Below are 12,269 nucleotides of genomic sequence, written 5' to 3' on the forward strand. Positions count from 1 at the left end.
ATCTACTAGAAGAGGTGTTAGCATTTGAAAAAAGTAAATGCACTATTGGAATTTGGATTTAAAAGGCACCAAGGCTGTCTGCATTAGGGTCACAGGGCTCTTTCTGAGAGGCATTCAGAATAGAAATGGATTATTCACTCCCCTCTGGGCCTTGATGTAGTGTATAGCACATCGAGAACAAGTCTGTGAAAAACCACAACAATTTATTCATCCGTACAATCATTTGTTTGGAAACACAAGTATATGTGTTTAAAAGTAATTTGCAGTCCATCACCAAAAAGACAAGCAATGACAAATGCTGGTGTGGGTGTGGAGAAAAGAGAACCCTTGTGCACTGTTGGTGGGACTGTAAATGGTGCAGCCACTATGAAAAACAGTATGGAGGATCCTCAAAAAATTCAAAATAGAACTGCCATATGATCCAACAATTCCAATTCTGGGAATACATCCAAAGAAAATGCAAAGGGTAATTCGAAAAGACATCTGCACCCCCATGTTCACAGTAGCATTATTTGCAATAGCCAAGACATAGAAACAACTTAAGTGTCCAACAATGGATGAAGGGATAAAGATGTGGTATATCGATAGATAGATAGATAGATAGACAGATAGATAGATAGATAGATAGATAGATAGATAGATAGATATAGACTAAGGAATATGATTCAGCCATGAGAGAGAATAAAATCCTGCCATTTGTGACAACATGGATGGACTTTGAGGGCATTATGCTAACTGAAATAAGTTAGACAGAGAAAGACAAAGACTGTATGATCTCACTTGTATGTGAAATCTAAAAACAACAACAACAACAACAACAACAAACTCACAGAAAAGAGATCAGACTTGTGGTCACCAGAGGTGGAGGGTGGCAGGAGGGAGAAATGGGTAGAACGGGTCAAAAGGTACAAACTTCCACTTACAAGATAAATAAGTACTAGAGATGGAATGTACAACATGATGACCATAGCTAACACTGATGTATGATATATAGGAAAGTTGTTAAGAGAGTAAATCCTAAGAGTTCTCATCACAAGGAGAAAGTTTTTTCCCTTTTTTCTTTTTTTTTTCTTTTTATTGCATCCATATGAGATGATGGATGTTAGCTGAACCTATTCTAGTATTCATTTCAAAATATATGTAAATCAAACCATCATGCTGTATGCCTTACTTATAGAGTGATATATGTCAATTTTTCTCAATAAAACTGGAAAAAAGAGTAATATATAAAATCATAAATATACCAAGTCTTTCACAACAGTTAAAATTTGCTAACCTGTTCCTACTGAGTCCATTTTTAAAACTTATATGTGGCTGTAACTAGAACTTCATTCCTTTGTCAGCACAAGACCCATGTGCTTAAAACTTCTCTTGTTCTCTTTGACAAAATCTGAGTTTTGTACTTGGAGGTCAAGAAAGGCAGAACAGCATGAATTGCAGAGAGCAAATGACCTTCTTGCTCTAGGAGGTGTTCAAATAGAGGATGGATTTCTTACAGAAATATCTGTTATGAAGTGGGTACAACAAGCTTCGGTTGGATTACACAAAGTATTCTAAACGGTCTCCAGAATTGTATCAGAGGTCCGACACTGCCGATTCTCCTAAAGTAACCGCTATGTGGACCGCTTCTTACCGTGTCAAACTCAGATGGTAGCAGACCTCCCTTGCAGTGTGCCAGCTCTTGGGCCAGCTTTCTAATTCACGGTAAGGGGATTCTGGTAGCCATGGCTTTGGCTGTCACCGGGATTTGAGAGCACGTATGATTTAAATCGTGTGCATGTAACCCACTTTTGCCTAAGCACACAGTTTCAGTTCTCCTGTGGCTCCCCGGCTCTGGGGACTTACACATGCTTGAACTAGATACGATCACTCCAGATAATTAATGAGGCAATTAACATCTCTTTAAGTCACCTAAACAGAACTGCATGCGACTCTCTGTCCACCTACCACAGAGGTCTCTATCTACGAAAGCCATCACATTTAAAGACCATTTCTGATGGATTTGTGGGTAGCTCCCTTAGAATTTCCCCAAATTTACACATTTTCCAACACCTTTTGATGTAGGTGTGAGGTTCATATATGTCCAAACAGAGTTGAGTTAAACAAGAATATTTAATAATATACTCTGCATATGAGGAATTTAAACATGTGGACAAAGAGAACAGATTAGTGGCTACCAGGGGAAAGGTGGGGTGGGGGATGGGCACAAAGGGTGAAGGAGTGCACCTACAACACGACTGACAGACAATAATGTACAACTGAAATTTCACAAGATTGTAACCTATCATTAACTCAATAAAAAATAATAATAATAATAATAATATACTCTGAACTATGTGAACTTTTAGGCTGGTACTAAATTATGGAAGTAGAGGAACAGAAACTCCACAATATAAAAACAGAATAATCTTTTAAGTCAGGACAAACTGACTGAGCTTGAACATTGAGCATGGGAAAATAAAACTTCTTTAAGAAATATGAAGTGAAAGGTAAAATCACAAGATAGTTAATTTTTTTTTTCTGGCTCTCTCAACTTTTTAAAAAGCTTGTAGCAAAGTACCTTTGGCTCAAAATTCAATCTTAATTCTCATGGTTGGCTAAAATAATTCACAAAATACACAATAAGGAAATAAATTTATTGGTAAAGTTGATACGTTACCTGAAGATAATTTCTTTCAATTACCTTGCTATCTATTTCTCTGGAAGCACTACTCACGCTGGGTCACACATTACTTACCTCTCCAAATCCACCTTTTCCTAGAACTCTGTAATGTCTAAATGTGTTCTTTGTCACTGGTTGCCTGATTAATTAAGAAAAAAAAAGGTTCAGGTCTCATATCACATTGTTATTTTAAAACAGAAGGGCTACCCAGCTCTTGTCTTAGCCTTATTCATGGAAACGCTTTACTCAACGGGCGTGCCCAGGACAAAGGCAACTGTGGCTCCCTCTAGTGGGACAGCTCTCAATCGCACTAAGAGAAATAAGCACATGTTGACATTTAAGATTTATTGAAAACAATGAGGACAGATGCAGAACGGTCAGATTATCCTTACTAGCTAAAGACAGGTCTGTAACAAGCCCCTGCAATGAGATACTTATGTATTCTTAGGAATACTTCTTTGGGCCTGTCAGACAGCTGTTAAGGAAAATGACATATCCACAGCATGCTGTCCTCAAAAAAAGAGCCTCAAAGGAGATGTTTAACATGTACCCAATGTCTCAAAAGAAACATGTATGAACTAGAACTGGAAATTTAATCAATCAATAATAAGTGACATAATAATAATACCACCACCACCACTAGTGGCAGCGAACACTTTTTTGGCTGTGCACTTGATTTTGCACACCAAGCACTGTGCTAAGCATTCTACACACATTTCTCAGGTAGCCTCAGCAGTCCCTAGGGTGGATTTTATAATCACCCCTATTTTACAGAACAAGGACCTGAAGCTCACAGAGGCTGAGTCACCAGCCTGAGGCCACACAGCTAGTACTAGGCTAAGCAGGGCTAAGACTGCAAAGACTCAACCACTGCATCGGATTGTATTTTTGTGTATCCAGGATGTGTTATTTTCTAACTACTGCACCAACAGGGCTAACTGACATTTTAGGAAGAGAGAACAGAGTCAACTGAGTCAGAAGAAACTGCATAATACATATTAATAACTTCTGTACAAAAATACTACATATGACCTGACTTCCAACTGTATTTTGACAGATGAAAAAGCATACATCAATCAGCATGCTGATTATGAGAAGTTACTACTTGTTTTTATTGAATTTTAAATTAGAACATACCTTTCCAGCCATTTCCACTGTAAAAATCGAGAAAAATATGAGCTTTCTTGGTATTCTTCAAATGGTTCTCCACTTAAATAGTTTTGGACAATTCTAGAAAAAGATTTTATGCAATTATACAATTTTGTCACATTATAATATGCAAACAACTGTGTTTTACTGCATGATATGGGAAGTCCATCATTATGCACAATTCAATATATTGTATTTTGCAATTATAGAATTCTACACTGGTTTCTAATGCTATCAGTGAAAAACATAAGGGCAAGAATTCAAAAGATATGAAATTGATTTACCCTCCCAAAGCCAGAGGTTCTTTTTACATATATGGACTTCAGAGAAATAATAACTTGATAAAAAAAAGTCTACCAGTAGAAAGACAATAGTTTAAAACGTATTCAAGGTGTGTGTGTGTGTGCATTTCAGGAGGGAATGTAAACATTTTGTAAATAAAATCAAATTTCTAAATGATCATAGTCATATGGTAGAAAATGTTAATATGTGACACAATTTTTTTTAATGTTAAAAAAAATTTATTGGGTGCTTTATTTTCAAAGATTGGCACCTAAGCTAACATCTGCTGCCAATCTTCTTCCTCTCCTTTTTTTTTTTACTTCTTCTCTCCAAAGACCCCCTGGTACATAGTTGTATATTCTAGTTGTAGGTCCTTCTGGTTGTGGCATGTGGGACACCACCTCAGCGTGGCCTGATGAGCAGTGCCAGGTCCATGCCCAGGGTCCAAACCAGTGAAATCCTGGACCACCAAAGCGGAGAGCACAAATTTAACCACTCGGCCATGGGGCCAGCACCCTCATAAATTATTTTATGCTGTATATTTCTTGAATAAATTTTATATAATTATCCATGTCTCTTAGGTTTTATTTATAATTTTATTATAGAAGTAAAAACACCTCATTACTCAATAAACAACTACTGAGTAAACAACAAGCACTGTGCTGGATGCTGGGGGAAAAATTAGTCCTGTCTTGATGAATCCAACAGCTCAGTCAAGGAGCTGGTAAGATTGTGCACAAGTGTGAGGAGTGCCACCAGAGGAATCATGGCTGGGCCTGGTGTGCTTCAGAACACCCACCTGGAAAAGGAGGCATGAGGGAGACTTTCTGAAGAAAGTGATGGCTGAGCTGAAGGAGAAGTCACTGAGATGAAGAAGGAAAGAAAGGGTGTCCGGAGCATAGCAAGAGTCAAATGGGAAGGAGCATAGTTTACATGGGGAATTGCTAGTAGGTTGGTAACTGAAGAGGCATTAGGAACGATCTCATTTTCATTGATTTTTAGAATTCTGAGCAAGTCACTTGATTTGTTCCACTTTATTTTGTAAAAAGAGGTTATTCATATGTTCTTGGATTGACTAATGTTATAGCACAGTCATTCTCAAAATGTATCCTGAGGATCCCTCTGGGTTCCCAGACCCCCCTCAGGTGGTGTTCCATAATGAAACTATATTTATAATAGTACTAAGATGTTATGTGTCTTTTAAAACCCTCATTCTCACAGAGGGAGTCTTCAGAATCCACAAGACATGTGACAACATCCTGCTCTGATGGAGAGTGAAATGTTTGTGTCTTCTTATTTTTTAAAAACATAGTACATGGGGGTGACATCAGAGCCATGGCGGAGTGAGCTTGCCTGGGACTCTCTCCCCTCCAACATACAACAAAAAAAGAGCAACCATATTCCAACAAAAAAGTATCATAATAGCTCAGAAATCCTCAGAGACCCACAGCAGCGAAATGACAGAGGGCACAGAGAGGCTGGAGCCACCCTTGGAGGAGCTATAACAGGGTAGGAGAGAACTTAGCTCCTCCCCTAGAGACTGGGATCGCTCCTACGGGTGGGAAGGAGAAGGGGAGGGGCCGCGTGTCCGGGATCGTCCAGGACTCCCAGGCCGTGCAGCCCAGAGGGAAGCCCTCTAACAGGGGAAAGCTTTCAACGGGTGACCTCAGCAAGCCAAGATCCCAGGAGAGGAGACAGCGAGAGCTGATTGAAAACCAAGTCTGTGCGTGAGAGAAGGGGCCCCTCTTCCCCCAACCCGCACTGCATGCCGCCATGGCGGCTGAAGGCGGAGGGCTCTCAGTATGTGGCTCTTGACCCCCATCTAGTGGCGACAGGCTGTAACTGCAACCGAATAATAGCATTATGCGCAAAAACCACTATTCATAAAAACTCCAGATCAGAGGGAAAATAAGAACCCAGAATTATGCCCTGAGGACTCAGAAATAAGTAAACTAAACGAAAATGAATTCAGAATAGCTATAGACAAAAAATTCAATGAGGTAAAGGAAAATATAGAGAAACAAGTCAACGAGTTCTGGAGTTAATTCACAAAAGAGATTGAAACTATAAAGAAGAATCAATCAGAAATACTAGAGATGAAAAATACAATGGATCAGATAAAACAGAATACAGATTCCCTGAGTGCCCATGTGTATGCCATAGAGGAGCAAATCAGCATAATCGAACATAGACAGGATGAATGGCTCCAGACAGAGGAAAGGAGAGAATTAAGAATAAAAAGGAATGAAGAAAATCTCTGAGAAATAGCCGACTCAATGAGGAAATGCAATATAAGAATAATTGGAATCCCCAAGGGCAATGAAAAGGAGAATGGAGCAGAAAGTGTGCTCAAAGGAATAATAAGACAGAACTTCCCAAATCTAGAGAATAGGAGAGAAATATGTGTGGAATAAGCTTTCAGGTATGTCAGGAGGAAGCTTACTAGATATGTCAATGTAAAAAGACCTACTGCAAGGCATATAGTAGTAAAACTGGCAAAGGTGAATGACAAAGAAAGAATACTCAGGGCAGCAAGGCAGAAGAAAATAACCTACAAAGGAACCCCATCAGACTTTCAGCAGATTTCTCTACAGAAACCTTACAAGGTAGGAGTGACATATTCAAAACTTTAAAGGATAAAAATCTTCAGCCAAGAATACTCTATCCAGCAAAAATATCCTTCAGATATGAGGGAGAAATTAAATCTTTTCCAGACAAACAAAAGCTAAGGGACTTCATAGCCACAAGACCTCCACTACAAGAAATCCTCAAGAAGGCCCTCATACCTGAAAAAAGAAAAAAAGGGAGTAAGGGGTCACAAAACATAGAGCAGGGAGACAAATAGAGAGAATCTGAATAGGATAGCAAATATTCAACTATAGCATTAGGATAAAGGGAAGTAAATCACCAAAGCAAAGACAATCTTATCACTCTAACCACAAACTCACAACACAAGTTGGAATAAGAGATGAAAATAATAATTTAGGAGGGGAGGAGGAAAGGGACTGAAACAGTCTAGGCTAAGGAAGTAAGAGACCGCCAGAAAATGGACCATGTTATACACAGGATTCTGAGTACAAACTTCAGGGTAGCCACTAAACTAAAAAACAGAACAGAGACACAAAACATAAATAACGAAAAATCTAAGAAACCTAGCATAAGAAATTGCAGAAGTCAATGGGTAGGCTAAAACACACATGACAAGAAACAAAGGAAACACAGGAAAACTGGAAAACAAGCAACAGAATGACAGCATTAAGCCCTCATGCATCAACACTCACCCTCAATGTAAATGGACTGAACTCTCCAATAAAAAGACACAGGGTGGGGGCTGGCCCCGTGGCCGAGTGGTTAAGTTCGCGCGCTCCGCTGCAGGCGGCCCAGTGTTTCGTCGGTTCGAATCCTGGGCGCGGACATGGCACTGCTCATCAGACCACGCTGAGGCAGCGTCCCACAGGCCACAACTAGAGGAACCCACAACGAAGAATACACAACTACGTACCGGGGGGCTTTGGGGAGAAAAAGGAAAAAATAAAATCTTTAAAAAAAAAAAAAAGACACAGGGTGGCAAAATGGATTAAAGAACAAGATGCAACAATTTGTTGCCTCCAGGAAACACACCTCAGCTCCAAGGAGAAACACAGGCTCAGAGTGAAGGGGTGGAAGACAATACTCCAAGCTAATAGCAAATAAAAGAAAGCAGGAGTCGCAATACTTATATCAGACACAACAGACTTCAAGATAAGGCAGGTAAAGAGAGACATAGAGGGCCAATATATAATGATCAAAGGGACACTTCATCAAGAAGAAATAACGCTTATAAATATCTATGCACCCAACACAGGAGCACCAAAGTTCATAAAGCAACTATTAACAAACCTAAAAGAAGATATCAAAAATAACACAATAATAGTAGGGGACCTCAACACCCCACTCACATCAACGGACAGATCATCCACACAGAAAACCAACAAGGAAACAGTGGAGCTAAATGCAAAGCTAAAACTTTTGGACTTAATAGACATATATAGAACACTCCATCCAAAAACAGCAGAATACACGTTCTTCTCAAGCACACATGGAACATTCTCCAGGATAGACCATATGTTGGGAAACAAGGCAAGCCTCTAAAAATTTAAAAAAATTGAAATAATAACAAGTATCTTCTCCAATCATAAGGCTATAAAGCTAGAAATTAATTACAAGAGAAAAGCTGAGAAAGGCACAAGGATGTGGAGACTAAACAATATGCTATTGAACAAGCAATGAATCATTGAAGAAATTAAAGAAGAAATCAAAAATACGTGGAGACAAATGAAAAGGATAACATGCCATACCAACTCATATGGGATACAGCAAAAGCTGTATTATGAGGAAAATTCATCGCAATACAGGCACATCTTAACAAACAAGAAAAACCCCAAATAAGCAATCTTAAACTACACCTAACTGAACTAGAAAAAGAAGAACAATCAAAGCCCAAAGTCAGCAGAAGGAGAGAAATAATACAAATCAGAGCAGAAATAAATGCTATTGAAACAAAAAGGGCAGTAGAAAGGATCAATGAAACAAGGAGCTGGTTCTTTGAAAAGATAAATAAAACTGACAAACCCCTAGCCAGTCTTACAAAGAAAAAAAGAGAGAAAGCTCAGATAAGTAAAATTAGAAATGAAAGAGGAGAAATAACAACAGACTCCGCAGAAATACAACAGATTATAAGAGAATACTACGAAAAACCATATGCCAACAAAATGGATAACCTAGAGGAAATGGACAAATTCTTGGACTCCTACAATCTCCCAAAGCTTAGTCAAGAAGAAGCAGACAATCTGAACAGACCAATCACAAGGAAAGAGATTGAAACAGCCATCAAAAGCCTCCCAAAGAACAAAACCCCAGGACCAGATGGCTTTCCTGGGGAATTCTACCAAACTTTCAGAGAGGATTTAATACCTATACTTTTCAAGCTATTCCAATAAATTAGGGAGGATGGAACACTTCCTAACACATTCTATGAGGCCAACATCACGCTGATACCAAAGCCTGACAAGTACAGCATGAAAAAGCAGAACTACAGGCCAATATCGCTGATGAACATAGATCCAAAAATTCTCAACAAAATTTTGGCAACCTGAATTCAACAATTCATCAAAAGGATCATACATCATGATCAAGTGGGATTCATATCAGGGACAGAGGGATGGTTCAACATCCGCAAATCAATCAACATGATACACAACATCAACAAACTGAGGAATAAAAACCACATGATCATCTCAATAGATGCAGAGAAAGCATTTGACAAGATCCAACAGCCATTTATGATAAAAACTCTGAAAAAACTGGGGATAGAAGGAAATTACCTCAACATAATAAAGGCCCTACATGACAAACCCACAGCCAACATCATACTCAATGGGCAAAAACTGAGCGCCATCTGCTTGAAAACAGGAACGAGACAAGGATGCCCTCTATCACCACTCTTATGTAGCATAGTACTGGAGGTGTCGTCCAGAGCAATTAGGCAAGAAAAAGGAATAAAGGGAATCCAAATAGGGAGGGAAGAAATGAAACTCTCACTGTTTGCAGACGACATGATCTTACATATAGAAAACCCCAAAGAATCCATTGGAAAACTTTTAGAAATAATCAACAACTATAGAAAAGTTGCAGGGTATAAAATCAACTTACATAAATCAGTAGCCTTTCTATACTCTAATAATGAACTAACAGAAAAAGAACTCAAGGACACAAAACCATTCACAATTGCAATAAAAAGAATAAAATACCTCAGGGTGAATTTAACTATGGAAGTGAAGGACCTGTACAATAAAAACTACAAGGCTTTCCTGAAAGAAATGGATGACGACATAAAGAGATGGAAAGACATTCCATGAACATGGATTGGAAGAATGAGCATAGTTAAAATGTCCATGCTACCTAAAGCAATCTACAGATTCAACACCATCCCAAACAGAATCCGAATGACATTCTTTACAGAAATACAACAAAGAATCCTAAAATTCATATGGGGCAAGAAAAGACCCCGAATTGCTAAAGCAATCCTGAGAAAAAAGAACACAGCTGGAGGCATCACAATCCCTGACTTCAAAACATACTACAAAGCTACAGTAATCAAAACAGCATGGTAGTGGTACAAAAACAGGTCCACAGATCAATGGAACAGAAGTGAAAGCCCAGAAATAAAACCACACATCTATGGACAGCTAATCTTCGACAAAGGAGCTGAGGGCATACAATGGAGAAAAGAAAGTCTTTTCAACAAATGGTGCTGGGAAAACTGGAAAGCCACATGTAAAAGAATGGAAATTGACCATTCTTTTTCACCATTCACCAAAATAAACTCAAAATGGATCAAAGACCTAAAGGTAAGACCTGAAACTATAAGGCTTCTAGAGGAAAATATAGGCAGCACACTGTTTGACATCAGTATTAAAAGGATCTTTTCAGACACCATGTCTTCTCAGACAAGGGAAACAATAGAAAAAATAAACAAATGGGACCTCATCAAACTAAAGAGCTTCTTCAAGCCAAGGGAAAACAGGATTGAAACAAAAAAACAACCCACTAACTGGGAAAAAATATTTGAAAGTCATATATCCAACCAAGGGTTAATCTCTATAATATCTAAAGAACTCACACAACTCAACAACAAAAACTCAAACAACCCCATCAAAAAATGGGCAGAGGAGATGAACAGACATTTCTCCAAAGAAGACATACAGATGGCCAATAGGGACATGAAAAGATGTTCATCATCGCTGTGCATCAGGGAAGTGCAAATCAAAACTACACTAAGATATCACCTTATACCCATTAGAATGGCAAAAAACAAAACAAAACAAAACAAAAAGTAACACGTGTTGGAGAGGTTGTGGAGAAAAAGGAACCCTCATATACTGCTGGGGGGAGTGCAAACTGGTGCCGCCACTCTGAGAAACAGTATGGAGACTCCTCAAAAAATTAAAAATAGAACTACCATATGACCCAGCTATCCCACTACTGGGTATCTAGCCAAAGAACTGGAAGTCAGCAATTCCTAAAGTCCCATGCACCCCAATATTCATTGCAGTATTATTTACGACAGCCAAGACATGGAAGCAACCTAAGTGCCCATCAACTGATGATTGGATAAAGAAGATGTGGTATATATACACAATGGAATACTACTCAGCCATAAAAAAGGATAAAATTGTCCCATTCACAACAACATGGGTGGCCCTTGAGGGAATTATTTTAAGTGAAATAAGCCAGATAGAGAGGGACAATCTCTGTATGACTCCACTCATATGAGGAATTTATACATGTGGACAGAGAGAACAGACTAGTGGCTACCAGGGGAAAAGTGGGGTGGGGGATGGGCACAAAGGGTGGAGGGGTGCACCTACAACACGACTGACAGACAATAATGTACAACTGAAATTTCATAAGATTGTAAACTATCGTAAACTCAAAAAAAAACACACATAAACAAAAGCTCTTTGGGTCCTCAACAATTTTTCAGCATATAAGATGGTCCTGAGATCAAAGGTTCGAAGCTGCTGCTACACACAGCTCTAGAACTGACCCCGTCCAGCGGCAACGCAGACCAAGCCCTCGTCCCCTGGGGGAGAGGAGAGCCTGTGCCCTGCTTCGACACGCACCTTTCTCTCCTGAGCATGTGGGCAGCTCAACTCCAAACTTTTAAGGATTCTGATAATGTCGGCTTAGTTAAATCATTTTTACAAAGGTATTTAAGTAATTCCATGAAAAGAACCCCACAAATACCAACTTAACATGTTTGTATATTTCTCAGTCTGCATAAATTGTTAAGGTTAACACTACAAGCGACTTGCCAGTGCTTCTCAATTTCACTGCCCAATACCTTTCACTTCAAAAACAACAGGCTCTGCTCCACTGCTCTAGTCTGCATAATAAACCTACTGCACCCATTTTTTTTAAATTTATGACATTTAAAACTGTGCATCAGGGCCCGGCCTGGTGTCATAGTGGTTAAATTCGTGAGCTCTGCTTCAGCGGCCCAGGGTTCGCAGGTTCGGATCCCGGGTGCAGATGTAGCGCCACCTGTCAGGCCGTGCTGTGGTGGCATCCCACATAAAACAAAGAAGGCTGGCACAGATGTTAGCTCAGGGACAATCTTCCTCACACACACAAA

General features: G+C 39.3%; 1 protein-coding gene across 4 annotated transcripts in view; it reads right to left on the reverse strand.

Moving 5' to 3' along the window:
• GRK4 (G protein-coupled receptor kinase 4) overlaps positions 1 to 12,269 on the reverse strand; it is a 134,320-nt gene that overhangs the window by 41,804 nt on the left and 80,247 nt on the right. For all 4 annotated transcript variants that reach the window (XM_014832835.3, XM_044767940.2, XM_014832837.3 and 1 more), the window contains 2 exons: positions 3,800 to 3,892; positions 2,738 to 2,801 (listed from right to left, as the gene is read on the reverse strand). In XM_014832835.3, the coding sequence (XP_014688321.3) occupies positions 2,738 to 2,801; positions 3,800 to 3,892 (157 nt within the window). The remainder of the gene's footprint in view (positions 1 to 2,737; positions 2,802 to 3,799; positions 3,893 to 12,269) is intronic.

The sequence above is a fragment of the Equus asinus genome, chromosome 3 (genome assembly GCF_041296235.1).
Source record: "Equus asinus isolate D_3611 breed Donkey chromosome 3, EquAss-T2T_v2, whole genome shotgun sequence".
Classification (NCBI taxonomy): Eukaryota; Metazoa; Chordata; class Mammalia; order Perissodactyla; family Equidae; genus Equus; species Equus asinus.